The sequence below is a fragment of the Pygoscelis adeliae genome, unplaced genomic scaffold (assembly GCF_000699105.1).
Source record: "Pygoscelis adeliae isolate BGI_AS28 unplaced genomic scaffold, ASM69910v1 Scaffold78, whole genome shotgun sequence".
Lineage (NCBI taxonomy): Eukaryota > Metazoa > Chordata > Aves > Sphenisciformes > Spheniscidae > Pygoscelis > Pygoscelis adeliae.
The window spans coordinates 6,785,617-6,801,397 of NW_008825409.1; the positions used below are offsets into that span (position 1 = coordinate 6,785,617).

Here is a 15,781-nt window from a genome sequence, read left to right on the forward strand (position 1 = left end):
AAAATAGATCTGTAAAGCATTGTTAGTATATGATTGCATTAGATCCAAAACTAGTTTTGGAAGATTTTCATTTGCTTAACTGTGATACTCGAAGCTCTGCTGTAAAGTAATATCTTTATTTCCAATAAAGAGTTCATAACGGGAAAAAGAAATCAAGTTTCTTTGGGCTAGTCTGTTGGTTTCCTCTAAAAGCAAAAACCAGATGGATGAAAAGTCAACTGTTTTATAACACTTTTCATCTAGGTGCTAGAAAGTCTTGCAATAATGTATATTTCTAACCAAACTTTTTGGATAGTATTCACTTGTTATAAGTTGTTTTGCATTCTTCATAATATAAAGTGACCATGGGGCTCAAGATTACATACCCATCCAGTAGCACTCCTCCACTCCTCCCATTCTTCAACAATCACAGAGTTCTTGTGCTATTTTGATCATTATTTAGCCTGGCATTGGGACAGGCCCAACTTCAAATCCATGAACAATATCACATTATAAATCAAATTTAACTGTCAGAATTCTTAAGTTTTGGAAATTTAAAGATGGAAATAGTTATGTTTTTCTTACAATTAGCATGAATAAGAGAAATAGCTTGGATAATTGTCAGAACTGTAGAATCAAAAGTGTTCAAATGGCTTAAATCTATCATTTTCACAATTAGAAATATATAATTATGGACATATTTATTCACACTTAGATTTAAGGTAGAAGTCTATATAGTATATACACATAATAACTCATAACTTTGTAACAGATTTCTGTGAATATTATTTTTAAAATTTACTTTAAAATATTTTATATATGGAAACACTTAAAATCCTCTATGTTACCCAGTTGCTGAACATGTAGAAAATCTATTTCTAATTGCACAGCTTGCAAAGACAATTTTGAAAATATAATATAATTCTGTACATTAGCTTTTACTACCAGTGCATCTAAAACATGCAGTTAGTAAAAAAGAGACTACTAAAATGGGAGCATGGAGTTGTCTCAGTGACCAGCATGTAAACAGTCCCAGCTCTGGACCACCAATAAGCATTTTCGGTGACTAGCTGGCAACTGGCAAGTGCCACTTCTAATCACTTAGTTAACTTTGGAAGGGAAAAAAAAAAAAACAAACAACAAAACAACACTTCAAAATGTTGAGTATGACCCTGATTCTTACCTTTCATATACTAAGGATACTCTTTTCTCTAGATTCAACCTATTTTGGATTCACACATTGCTAACAGAATTATTCATAAAAACAGACTTCTAAGAAAACAATTTCAGGGTTTTTTATTAGATAATTATCATTAGCTACAAAGTACTAGATGACTACAATTCCTCAGCTAGATCATTACATGCATATTCCATTTGATTCAGAATAAACGTCACACACTCCTTCACTCAAGCTCTCAGTTATAATTATTAAAAGTCTTAAGAACCAGCTCTGAATAAAATTAAAGAAAAATACCCTAGAAACTTTCACATTTTGTAAAAGTTGAATCAAGTTCTAAAAGATTTAAGTCTAAGGGGAGAGTTGAGGTTTTTGGGGGGTCTGGTCATTGCATGTAGTATGGTATGTAGATCAGGAATTAAGAGTGGTGTCAAAATGCTGTATGGAATAAAGTTTCCAATTTCTCTATTTCAGCACAAATTAAAGGAAAAAGTGTTTATGATACTTTTCTTGAATTATATGCAGTACACTTAATTATAAACTAGCATTTATTGCCTCAATATGAGAGTGGAATAACTCCTGTTTGATCTTACCTTACACCGCAGCACCTTAGAGGATCCTATTCTTTTCCTGCTGGAATCATTTGCTTATATAGCTTATATTTCCTTTTTCTCCATTTGTACTTTGTGGGAAAACAGATATGAACCTCGCTGATTTGATCTGTCTAAGCTAAAGACGTGCATAAACTTCTACAGCACAGATGCCTCTGATTAAGGCTTTTATAGAGCCATCGTGAACGGAGCCAGAATTTACCCCAACATATATTTCCATGTCGCGATAGGCATGAGGGCACTGATGAAACAATATTCACTGTGATACTAAAATTTAATAAAGAAGAAAAATGCATTGATTTCTTTCAGTGATCCATATCATTATTCAGCATGGAGAAATCACCTGTTTAAAACATTCAGCACGCCCTTGCCGTTTGATAGCAGCGGACTGTTGCTTTCTCTGCAAGAATAAGATTGCTGTGATTTCTGCTTCGTACCTGCTGCCCACCTTTCATTGTACTTGCAGCATCAGTTTTATTTGTAACATAAGTATTTAACATGTAACTCAGGAAGCATTTTCTCTTTAGTTGTTGTAAGTCTCAGGAAAGCTGTCTGACCTAGTCAGCTTTCAATTAAAGCAAGATCTTTGCACTACTAGTTTTGATCTCCCTATTCTTTAGAAAGAAAAATTGAAAGTGCTGACATAAAAAGTTTAAATCATATTAAACAGAAACAAAGAAACTGTCAGCTTTACTACTTACTAGGAAAAGACCAGGAAAGCAATATTCTTACCTAAATTGGATTTAGACTGATCTAGGAGTTGAGCAGTTACAGGAAGAGTCAGAGTCAACTCCCTAATTTATGAGATTTCAGATCCCAATGATTCAAATTTCACAAGGACAAATGAGCTCAAAAAAAGTGCTCAATTTCTCTGCTGGAAATCACATTCCACATCTTCCACTACCCTGAGGGAAATTTATCATCTTTGGTCATGATGGAACCAAACCAGAGAAATAAGTTCTCTCTTTTTCAGGACAAAAATCTATACAGAAATTTAATATGTAGCAGAATTGAAAATGATAAGTCATGAGTTTCGCCATCCTGTCCACTACTACCACCACCCCTCCACCTCCACTGAATTTGTGGTCCTTTGATTGAAGGTTCAGACCTACAGTTTATTTTTGTCCACCTCATTCTATAATTGTATGAAAATTAAATTAGGGCATGAAACAATCTGTTCTATGGTTGGCAGAAGCCCTTCTTTTGACTTAGATAATGGAATAGTCCCTTAAAAGTATGAAAATCATCTCCCCAGTTTTAGTGTTGAGCATTTCAGACATTCAGTTGATTTTCTAATTTTGAGCTTAATTCTACTTTATCATTCAGGGTGAAGGGCACACTTTCACAGTCAGAGAAATTTCCAGTTGAAAAAACATGAAGTTTCCCTAACAAAAATCTCACAAGAGAAGTTATTATTTAAAATCCTCAGCTGTCTTTGATTCAAAATCCAGGGGTGTTAGAAGAAGATATATTTCTGCGTGATTTATGAATTCAATGAGTCTTTCATTGTTAATGTATAAATGACCTTTTCTGTCCAGACTCCTAGTTTAGGAATTTATTTTTTAAAAAAATAAAAAAAAAAACACACAAACCCCAAAAATCTTCAGAAGACTTTTCTTGAAACTTACATACTTCAGGAATGCAGCAAATCAAGGAGATGGAAAATATCCTCTGAGACAGAACCCGGTACACTTGACCTTCTTCAGCCATAAAGGATTGGTAGACAAACATTGTTTGCTACTTGCCTGAATTAAATTGGGTCTCCTGAGATGCATATGAAGCAATTTAAAAAAAGAAAAATGCCGTTAACCGAATTTACTCAACCATCAATCTGAAGTAAACCTTATTTACTGTATTCATCTATTAAACTAATATAATCATTTGCATTTTAATCAGAAAAAATGACATTTAATTAGTGTTACAAAGACAAACCCTGCGAAAGCTCCCCTACCTAAGCATTCAGCTAGGCCACCATTTTTCAGTCTCACCACAGTGAGTCTTGTACGCTTTTATGCTTCCCTTGGTCTAAGCGAGCTTCAGGACAGTTTTATTAATTCAACTCCCTGGCACACTTCCGAAGCAGGAATAGGCACTCTTGTCACAATTTCATACAAATGGGGCCTTCTTGCTCAGCTGCCTTACACCCTGAGAACTGGCACCATCTCCTTTCCCAAATCCATCCTCTAAATTTCCTTGGATACAGTTCTTTTTTTTTTAAGGACTTTTGATGGTTGAGAGATAGTAGTTTACAAACAAAACAAAAAAAACCAGAGCAAGCCAATGAATCATAATGTCAGCAATTTACAGATCTAGACATACCAATAGAAAAAATAAAAAGCCCTGCGCACCTGTTCTTGCCATACTTTCCTTGCTATTTTTTTCCTCTGACCAAGAGCTCCAGAAATGTTCTCCTGTTGAGTGGTTTCAGACTATGACTCAAAGATGCTTGGCTGTGCCTTTTATACCCAGTTTTTTCCACCCCAAGATCCTGAAATTAAGCAGGACACTTTTATGATAGCATACCCCTGTTTCTGCCCAGATTTCCTGCATCTGCCTTCTTTTTCTTTCACCTCCACTATTTCTTTCGCACTCTGCTTTATAGGATTGACCTTTTTTTTGTTCTGATTGGGGACCTTAGGAACTTTCCACTCCCAGCCTCATGCAGAAATTAAAGACAGCCGGTTTCACCTCAAACACAATCCCATTGTGCCATGGCATTTCTACCAGGATGGTGACTGTTGCGGTTTAATGGCCCTTCAGTGCTTTGGATCTTGAGGAGCATGGCTGAGTTCTGATATTATGCAGCAGACTGTATATACCAAACCATTCTAATGATAAAGCCGTTTCATAAGCTCGCTCACTCTGATCCATATGTACATGCACACAAAGTCTGTAAATCCTCACTTTTTTTAATTTTTCCAGGATTTAATTTCACCTTCATAGAAATAGGTAACCGGAGTTTTGACTTTAAAAAAGCATAGTGGGCCAAAAACACACCAACAAATCAAGCCTCAATAAACAGTCTTCTGAGTCAGCTTGCAAAGCCTAAAACACAAATATATATTTTTTAATATTTCATCATTGTACAGCAGGGAATTACAACAGCAGCCCTGCAAAATTGTCCATTTAAAATCAAATTCTTCCATCTCAAAGTACGCTTCCCCCTCCCCTGCCCACCCCAGAATTATACTGCAGCAATTCACTTCTAAGTCACCGGTTCTACAATTTCAACTATCAGACAACACAGTCCAATGAAAGTGGCATCAGCTACTTCTCACAGGAGCCCCAAAGACTTGTTTTGGAAGAGGCAGCAATTTACTCCAAAATTTTTTCATAATTTTTTTCTCCCACCACAATACACAAGGAGATTTTATTCATTAAATGTTCACTTCTTTTACGCCTGTACAGGCTGAAGGCTGCGGCATGAGCGTGTCTAAAGTATCTGGCATCATAATATACATTTATTGAACAGTTTATTGATCAACGCCTGAATGCTTGTCTTATTTTCTTTTAAAATGCTCATTAAACAGAATTTTGACATTCTTTTTGGAAAAAAAAAAGAAACAAAAAGATGATAAAAAAGAAATAGATCATTAAAAAGATACACTTGAGAATTCCTCCAGCAGCAACCTGCAGGCATAAGGGAAAGCTCATTGTCAAGTATGATTTATGAAACCTTGTTAAATTTACTTAAGATAACTGGGAGGCAGACTAGTACACTAATAACCTCTTTAACATAAAACCTTATGGAATATGGTGCATCCTTTATACAATAAAAAGGCTAATTTAGCTTGTCACAACATAGAACTGAATTAATATAGAAGTGAAAAGACTCTCAAATTGTGCTATTAAGTCCAAATGAGGGGGATGGAACACCTCTGCTATGAAGAAAGGCTGAGAGAGTTGGGGTTGTTCAGCCTGGAGAAGAGAAGGCTTCGGGGAGACCTTATTGCAGCCTATCAATACTTAAAGGGGGCTTATAAAAAAGATGGCGGCAAACTTTTTAGCAGGGCCTGTTGTGACAGGACAAGGGGGAATGGCTTTAAACTAAAGGGGGGTAGATTTAGACTAGCTAGAAGGAAGAAATTTTGTACGCTGAGGGTGTTGAAGCACTGGCATAGGTTGCCCAGAGAGGTGGTGGATGCCCCATCCCTGGAAACCTTCAAGGTCAGGTTGGACGGGGCTCTAAGATGTCCCTGCCCACGGCAGGGGGGTTGGACTAGATGACCTTTAGAGGTCCCTTCCAGCCCAAACTATTCTATGATTGATTCTATAATTCTATGAAATGTTGGGTGATAGCCTAGCTATTGCTACCATTCAATGTGTTTTTCTTGCCTTGTCATGTAAAAATTAGATGAGCGTGCATGCAAGACAAGATTACTGTAGTCAAATGAGTGTAGATCCACCACAAAAAAAAAAAATCTACTATACCCTGTGACATTTCACATCAGCTTTTTTTTCCTTTCTTATTTTTTTTCCCACAAAGCTGCATTAATTAGGCCATTTATATTATAAAATTCCAGTTGATTATAAAGCATTACTTTTTGGCAGATTTTTGGTCTGCATGTAACCAGTTTCTTGTTTTATTGAGAACTGGTAGCATTCCTTCAGGCCTACAAATGCAAACTCACCTCTGCTTCTACTATTTGTTTCTCACACACAAATTGTTAACAGCTGAAAAGTTGTTGCATGTAAAATGCACGTATATATACACAAACATACACACACATATATGCTGCTGAAGCTGTATCCTATTCTGAGCCTAGCGTGGCAGGTGGTCATGATGAACAACAGGAGATTCTTGTGAAGAATGCGAGACGCCTTGCTGTTGTGTAGCAAAATTAATGAATACCTGTAAGACATTAAAAAAAAAGTAGGATTTTCAAAATAACAGTACTTGAACTGAAACTTTGGAGACATAGCGATGATATTTTTCAGTTGCTTTCCTAAGCTTTGATGACACAAAAATTAATAGTTTATGTTGAGGGAACCCCTCTAGAGATATGTTTTGTAAGCTCTAGAAATGATCCCTCTTCACCTCTCCAGCTAACACAGTGGTTGATGAATTATAAAAATAATGATAAAATGAGTTACTATCTTATGTATGAAAATTATATTTTACTGCTGCACAAGTTAGTGGGAAACAATTGTTTTAATTTGCTTTGAAATGACACACCTAAGGAACTTGAGACTGCTGTTTCTATCAATAACCATCACAGATGAGGGTCCAGATACTTCAAGGTGAAGGTATATTTCTGAACGTAGCAGAGTCATGACTCAACAACTAATGTGCCTCCTTGATTTTTTTTTTAAAACAGATCTTACTACAGAAAGGCTTGTTTGCTTTTTAATCGCACAACTATTTGACAGCAAGGAATGGAGAGTGAGAGATGGCTAGTCTTGATTCAAATGATCATATTCATATGCAAACAAACTTGGGATGCATTTTAAGGGTGTTTGTTATTCAGAACTATTTTCCCGTTTCAAACTGACAGTTAGTCAGAGAGAGGAAACAATGGTAGGTGACTGAGGTGATGAATCACCATGAATAACGGAGAGGAATTAAGCTAGAGTGAACAATGCCTGAACAATCAACAGGCTGAAATGACCTTATATACAGGCATTCATTGAATAGATCATTTACAAGCAGTGAACAGATCAGTACAGATCAGAATATTTCATTAATGATTTGCACATGGGAAAAAAGAGTACGTTCACACCATCTATCATGGAAAATTAATATTTGGACTGTATGTGACTCTCAGTTTGTAGAATACATAACAAGAAGTTGCATATAAAAACACTCTAACACATCACAACCACCCAGAAACCCCATCCTTGCCATCGTTCTGTTCTTCCTTCTGCCCCTATAGGATTTCACAGTCTTTACAAGTGGGATCTCTTCATTCTATTCTTCCTTCTGCCCCTATAGGATTTCACAGTCTTTACAAGTGGGATCTCTTCTGTCTACTTGTGCACTTCCGCTGCTCTCTAATGTGCAGAATGATACTCACTGCAAAAGAACAATCTCAAAGGAAAACGTCCCGTAAGTCTAAGGTTTACTGTAATTTGCAGAGACTGGTTCAGCCTTTTCCAGGACATTGGTAAGATCCCAACTTTTGGACTGTGGAGGTGGCAGTTCACAGTCCCACCTTCTCATCCCGCACAGATCGAGATGTATCTAAACACTGATTATGCTTGCGCACGGTACAAATACGTGGCTTATTGTGATGCTTTTACTGTGCTAACCTCCAGCGTAGAAGCAGTAGGGTTCATGAAATTACTGTGTAGACCTGAGGTGGCCTGGAACTGCTGGTTTGTCGCATACATTTGGGTAATCCAAAAAATGATATAGTATACTACTACATCAATAATTACAGTACACAGCATGTTCAGACAAAAAAAGGGGGGAGGGGGGACAAAAAGAAAAAAAGAAAGAAAAATAATGTCCTGGTTTTGGCTGGGATAGGGTTAATTTTCTTTCTAGTAGCTGGTACAGTGCTGGGTTTTGGATTTAGGATGAAAATAATGTTGGTAACACACCGATGTTTTAGTTGTTGCTGAGCAGTGCTTACACTAGTCAAGGACTTTTCAGCTCCCCACGCTCTACCGACTGAGAAGGCTGGAGGTGCACAAGAAGCTGGGAGGGGGCACAGCCAGGACAGCTGACCCAAACTGGCCAAAGGGACATTCCATACCATGTGACGTCATGCTCAGTACATAAATCACTTTCTTTGTATATTCTTTTATTATTGTTATTATTATTTTTATTTTATTTTATTTCAATTATTAAACTGTTCTTATCTCAACCCACGAGTTTTCTCACTTTTACTCTTCTGATTCTCTCCCCCATCCCACCGTGGAGGGGGGCGTGAGCGAGCGGCTGTGTGCTGCTCAGTTGCCAGCTGAGGTTAAACCACAACAAATAAAAAAGAAAATAATACCTGCTCTAATGTGGTTTGGCTAATGGAGTAGTGTTTGATTTGGAGAAAAGCTTTGTGATTCTCTAGGACTCTGAAGAGCTCTGCTAAGCATCCCTGACTTCGTGGTACATGGTACTCGAGCAGGTTAAGATGCTGTCCCTTAAAACAAGAAAAATGATAGAAAAAGATGAAAGTGAATGCACATTCTGATGAACTTACACTTGCTTATAACCAGTCCAGTTTCAATAGGCTCTTATTGCAGTTTAACATTGAAAATATGAGCTTTTAAACAAGAATGGATTTTGTCTACATTGGTAGCACAAAGAAATGTTCATACTCAGAGCACACATTTTGTGCATGTTCTGAGATGACATTTTGTTAATCTCATAAAAGATATATAAATTTAGGACAATTTTATGCTATAGGTTTTTAATCCAACAGACTACTGCTGTTACAATGCAGTCTGGGAAAAGGCTGAGCGAACACACACACAAACATATACACAAACAGGTTCATATCTAAGGTAGTCATAGTTTTACATTATTCTTCTCCTAAACATGGATAAAGTAAAAAACAAAAAAAAAACACCACCAAAATAATTAAAGGCCTTTGAGAGTTTTTCTTGGAATCTAATTACTATAGGTCTTTTGTAAGTCTTCGTATCAAATAAAAGAATCTCAGTAGAGACTGAGACTTATCATCTATGGACCTTATCAGAAAGCAATCAAAGGAAATGCTCTCAGTGACTACACTGCACTCCTACTTCAGGTGAACACAAAGGGGAGTTCAACTTCGTCAACAATAAAAGCAAAAGGAAATTTTCACTCAGATAAAGGGCTTGTTTCCTTATGTTGCCTAAACGGCTGTTTGGAGTTGATTTAATCAGAATCACGTCAGATTTTGAAGAATTATATAATAGGAAAATAAAAGGGATGCTCATACATAATTTTTCCAAAAAGATCAATATATCCAAATGTGTATATGTTGTTCTTACCAGCCCATACATAATCCTGCCATAGAATAAATACTATGATCAGGAGTTTTAAGTTGTACCTTAAACTGTGTTCCAGGAAAATGCAGTTGTAGACGGTCCAAAATTATTCTTTGATAGTTTATTTCTTTACTAAGCCAAACCTTGACAGAATAGCCATCTCCAAACCTGAGAATGATACACAAAAACATAAATCCATTTGTCTACACTATGAAGACAGGAAGAACATTTGTTTCAATTGATTTTCCTATAATGATTATGTCAAATAACATCATTTATGCCTACTATATTATCACTGTGATTTTAGTATCATACTATTGAACAATAGCATTTCAATGAGAAAGTTGTTAAATTAATGATAACAAAGAGAAACAAAAAAAAAGTGTTATGCCTACATTTTAATTACTACAGGATATTTCACTATCCAATGTACCTGAACTTATGCCAAAGTATGCTTTAATTACTATATTGCTTTGAATGGTTAGCAAAGAACTACGAAGACTGCCAATCACAAAAACAGAAGAAAAAAAAATCCTTTAACTTTTCTAATGAGAAAAATGGGCATGTAGTACTATTTTTCAAATCTTTTAACAAAGCTGCACAGCTTTTATTTCAGCAATGTGAGTACAATTGTGTTTTACAGATACACAAAGGCAATTATAAGGATATTTAGAGAGATGGCAAAGTTAATGAATTTTCTTTAGCTCTATGGCTACACAATCTGTCTCAGAATAGTTTAGGAAATGAACTTCTCTTTCTCAACGTACATGTGATAAAAGTTAAGCACAGGCAATCTAACCAACACATTATTTTTTATTAGATTTACTCACTGCTAGTATTTAGTTGGGGAAGTTGCAATAAACCCATAAACACTGAAATGGCAACCATATTTTTACGCACATTGCTTAAGCAATGGAAGTTATGCAGCACCAGTTCCCAGAGCAAGGTGCAAGGGGAGAGCTCAGCAGAGAGATGGGGCAACATGGGGCTGCTGCTGCATCCCTCCCGTCCCAGCCCTCCTTTGCAGCTACGTGTCCTCCCTTTGGGTTCACCTTGTTGGTTAATTTCTAGGGAAAAAAAAGCAGCAGCAGGAACCAGGTCAGAAGATCTTTCCTCTGCCGCTGCTGTTCCCTGTGAGCAATGGAAAGGCAGAGCTGGGAGAGGGACAGGGAGCTCAGACTGCATTGCCCACGTCCCCCCAGAAACTTGCCACTTCCTCCGTCTTCCCACTGACCACCACTCCCACATCCTTCACTCCAGCGTTACTTCCTTTTCTTCACTCTCCAGCTCCACAATTACTCATCGCCAAATCCTTTCCTTCAGTTCTTCGGTTTCTAGTGGCTATCCTCTGTATTACTCCCTCATGCCAACACCCTCCTCTCCCATGTCTTTTCCGTGTACAGCTTGTGATTCAGGGTAGCAGCTGGGTTAATTGGCTCTGACAGGTGTGAAGCACATTTTCATGTGATCAAAGCAGACGTATCACAGCACACTCGATGATGCTGCCCTTTTCCAATATAGAAAAAAATGTCTACAGAATACCAAAGTGTAATAAAAATAGAAAGGACTATTCTGAGACATATGTCCAGTTTAACCACTGTCTGAGCGACTCCCAGCAAAATACTTCACACGAAGCACCACATGTTCCTCATCTATAATATGTGTATAGCAATGTAAGGGCTTTAACTTTTGTTTTGTGTTGGACCAGAACCTCTGTCGGTATAAAGCAATAAAAATTTCACTGATTTCAGAGCAGCGCAAGTTTGCACAATGAAAAATTCTAGACTGCAGATTTTATTCTATTAAGAATTTCACATGAATTCAAAATGTAATTTCCAAGGATCTTCTCAGAGAAGAATCCTATTTCTTTGTGTAGAATGAAACCGTAGTTGCTACATTTTAGGTATGACAGCGGCAGCTTCTGCATAAGAAGTTGCACTGTATGAAAAGCCACATTACAAATAAATTATTGTAGGGTTTTTTGGTCTTTGGTTGTAGTTTTTGTTTGTTTTTTATTGCAGTCAAATGCAACCACTGAACTGTTTGAAATGGAGTAAGAAGAAACATTCCTGATGCAGTGTCCTGTTTGTTGGTTCCCGAAGGACATTATATAAATTAAATCCTATCGGGTCCAAGCTGTAGGGTACCAAATATTCACTGAGCAATAAGACCTGACAGATGAACAGTGCTGTTACACCAAAAAGATCCAGAATAAGGTGGAATCCAAAGCAGTGGCTGGCTGATTTACTTTGCAATGATTTACTAACACATAATAGATCTCTAATTAAATGTTTTAAATGCATAGCATCATCCCTGAAAAAATACGTGTGACAATAAAAAAAGATGTTACAACGATGGATACAGTTAACAAGGGTGTTCAATTTAGTTGACAGCCAACCTGAGGCAACATTTTACAAGAGATCTTTGATTCTGATCAGTTTTCTGGCATCTCTACACAGCCACCATTGAATTACAGTTTGAAAAATGTTGGCTTATGGAGACGTTCAACAGTCTCATAAAATGAAATTGTTGTATGCAATGAAGTTTCCAAAGAAAATTAATCAGAATTCTGATTAGCAAAGACAGAAAAGTCTGTGCAACTTTGATTTAATTCTAAATTGTGAACAGCATAAACACCGGCATGGCATGAATAAAAAACTTTAAAAGATTTTTTCCTTTTGGCTAGTCAAATTATGATGCTTCTACACCTTGATTTTATAATTCATTTTAGTAGAAGAGCTCCCCATATAGAGTAAGCTGGTAAGCAATAAACATTTCCCCTTGCTGTAATCAGCAAGCTGCTTTCAGCAGCGAACGGAGGCAATGGAAATTGAGTTGACCATTTTTTTCACTGTTTTCCTCCCTGATTCAGACAATATAATTAATTCAGAAACCCAAAGTGGAATTAGAGAAAAGCACAATCTGGTTTGATTAGCACTGTTAGGATCAAACCTTTAGCACCTGATAGTTCAAGACCTAAGGAGGGAAACATTGTCATTAAAATGGCATAAGCTGAGCAGGCACACCTGTTCAGCAGCCATCTGCTGCAGAAGAATCACCATCTCTTCAAAGCTATTCAGCAAAGATATTTTCCACTGCTAATTTCTACCACATTACTTTAACAACACCTGCATTTTTATTTCTGTATACACACACACAAAAAACCCCACATATTCTGACAAAAAATATTTTTTCCTCTCTATCCTTCCTCTTCCTCAGTCAAACTAGTTGTTCACATCTGACTTTCACCTCATTGGCGGTTCTGGGAGTATTATGTATTGAGTGCTTTACCTACTAAAATGCCACCATGAGACTGAAACTAAAATATAAATTCCCAGACTGATTGTAAACTAATTAACCTGGGTATTAATAACAGCATCAGCTGCAGAAGCATGAGCTTAGCAAGGACTACAAAACACATCCAACAGCTCCACACCTTTAATTACACAGGTCCTCAAGCTAGCTGAGCAGCTCAAATAACAAGGGAACAAAAGGAACATCAAATAGCAACAAGGAGTGGAACAATTTCCATATCAGGAATTACTAAATAGGCTAGAACTTTTCAGCATCGAAGAAAGATGGCGAGGTGGTAGAAAGGTGTTTTTACGGAGCCCAGAATCACAGCTGGCCTAAGGAATGTAACTAAGGAATGATTAACTTACAGCAGGGTCCAGAACGACCAGCTCGTTGAATCACACTCTTCCCAAAGCCCATTTACCATCTCTTCTCTCCCCCAATCAAAATTGCTGAATGTAACCTCAGGAAATCAAGAACATGGCCCTATTTCCTAAATGTGGATGAATAAGAAAAGCATCTAATCATCCATATGCTTTTTTCCACTAATCAAAGGTTACCTTTCCTGGAGAATGTTGTGCTATATATATATATACACCAAAAAATTACAGCTTCCAGAAAGTTTACTGGTGGAAATATAATATGCATACTTTATGTATGCTCTAGTCTCACTGATCAAAAATTACTTCAAAGTGACATGATTGGGTAACAAATTAAAAAATAATAAAGAGAACATTGGCACTTAATATCTGCAAGGAACTGCATCTTTTAGAACATATGCCATAAATCAAAGAGGGGGAATAATTTACTACTGTGCTGTTTGCCCCTCTGCTTTGGTTTACATTCATTTGCATACAGACATGGTTCTGCTTTCCCTAAGTGAATAGGCCTCATCTAGACAAGCTAACTTAGTTATTCCAGTATGATTGCTGAAGCACGGGATACAGATTCAGGTCATTCCCCTCACCACCATAGACACAAGTACAATTTACGAAGAGAACAAGACTTTAACAAGACTGAAAATAAAACACTTTGGAAAACATTAAAAAAAGAAACAAAAATTGAAATAAAATTATTAAAACAAATACATCACAGTTTAAGATAATTTTAAATCAGACAATAAATTTAGTTATTTCATTATTAAGTGGCAGTTAAAGACAATATCTAGGAAGGAAAAAAGGTTATTAAATTCGAAATAATTGCTTTGTTTTTAAAAAAATGCTAAAATCAAATGCAAATATACTATCGCTTGCCAAATGTGAATTCCTTCTGCAATTATTCAGAACAACCTCAGTGTTGCTGAACAGATAAACTTGATTAGATGCAAACAAACAAACAGACATAACAAATAAATTATAAAATACATCCTCCATATACTATTCATAGATTTTGTTTCATCATTTTTCAATTGATTATGATTTTTCCAGGGTAACAATAGAAACATGAAAACATTTATTAAAACAACGAGTAACACTTGTTCAAGTATATTGTACGTGCACTATCTGTTCACACACACTCCAGGCTTTCATATCAAGACATCTAAAGTTAATTTCTGTATTCAATAATATCAATATTTCTGTATTCAATAATATGGCATTGCCATAACAGTGACAGCCTCAGGTTATGAGCGATGCAGGGTACATCTTGGCCTTGCTCTCTGAATGTAAGCATTTAAACGCTTAGGTGTGATTTCCAAATATGTGGTAAAATCTTGTTAGTTGTTTATACATGTGCACACACAAAATCTGTCTGTATACGAGCTTGTATGTCTGCACATACAGGCAAGTACCAGAGATCTGTTACTCTTTTATTATTTATATGTTACATTCCCAGCGAAACAGGAACAGCAGCACTGTAATTCTGTGTAAGGCTGATGGCACAGCCTGCAAAGAACCAAAACTGTTTCCTCAAAGTACCTTCTGGGCCTCAACAGTGAAAAAAGCAGGAGGAAGTAACATTATCATTCTGTTGCTATCACTGTTTTCTGGCCTACTGTTTTTTAAGCAAGTTCTAAAAAAAAAAAAAAAATCAGGATATTACACACTAAAATGTTTATTAAAAGGACGTTATCAACACTTCAAGGTCAAATTCTCAAGTTAAAAAGTGCTAGAATGGAGACAAGCTGTGAAATTAAAATTTAAACCACTGGTATATTTGCATTATGTAATAAGCTTTAATTACATCATCACACAGCATTTCTTCATGAAATCCCTGTCATGAATGCCTTACAAGATATACTGGAGGTACCAGCTCAGAAAAGTGGCTTTATTTACTGCAACATCTGGAAAATGTTGCAAATAAGACAGCAGATTGATGAGAAAAGGAAAGAAAGTGCTTCACGGTTCTGGTAGGGCCCTGGGGAACCGAATCCTACCCTTCCACCCCAGTACATCTGTGTGGTCTGTGGTAACTCACTTAGACCACATTTTTCACTACTGCTTTCCTATCTTGTCAAGGGCCCACCTTGAGACCTAGGGCTCCAATTTGCAGAAGGAATTTATAGTACTTTCAGAAACACCCACAGCTACAGCTGAAGTTAACAGGCATTGTACTTTGAATGCAATATTAAACAAACGGAAAATATTTAGCCATAAACTGCTCAGATTGACTACCCAAACACTTAACTTTAGCATCATGCTTCAGTTACTCCCCTATAAAATGGGAATAATTATTTCAAATCCAGTTTCCCAGAAGTATTGCGGAAACCATAGATGTGGATATTTATGAAGCACTGTTCCCATGAATGCTGATAATACTGTATTTAGAGACAGGTTTGAAAAATGTCTAGTAAAACAGTACACAGATC

The 15,781-nt window shown here is 36.7% G+C and overlaps 1 protein-coding gene across 1 annotated transcript in view; it reads right to left on the reverse strand.

The window, feature by feature from the left end:
- Positions 1 to 6,257: 6,257 nt before the first annotated feature.
- The window catches only part of ABCA13 (ATP-binding cassette, sub-family A (ABC1), member 13), a 211,841-nt gene continuing 202,317 nt past the window's right edge, over positions 6,258 to 15,781 (reverse strand). The window contains exons 56-58 of the mRNA XM_009330486.1: positions 9,744 to 9,849; positions 8,712 to 8,849; positions 6,258 to 6,619 (exon numbers count right to left, since the gene is read on the reverse strand). Coding sequence (XP_009328761.1) covers positions 6,530 to 6,619; positions 8,712 to 8,849; positions 9,744 to 9,849 — 334 coding nt within the window. The 3' untranslated portion in view covers positions 6,258 to 6,529. The remainder of the gene's footprint in view (positions 6,620 to 8,711; positions 8,850 to 9,743; positions 9,850 to 15,781) is intronic.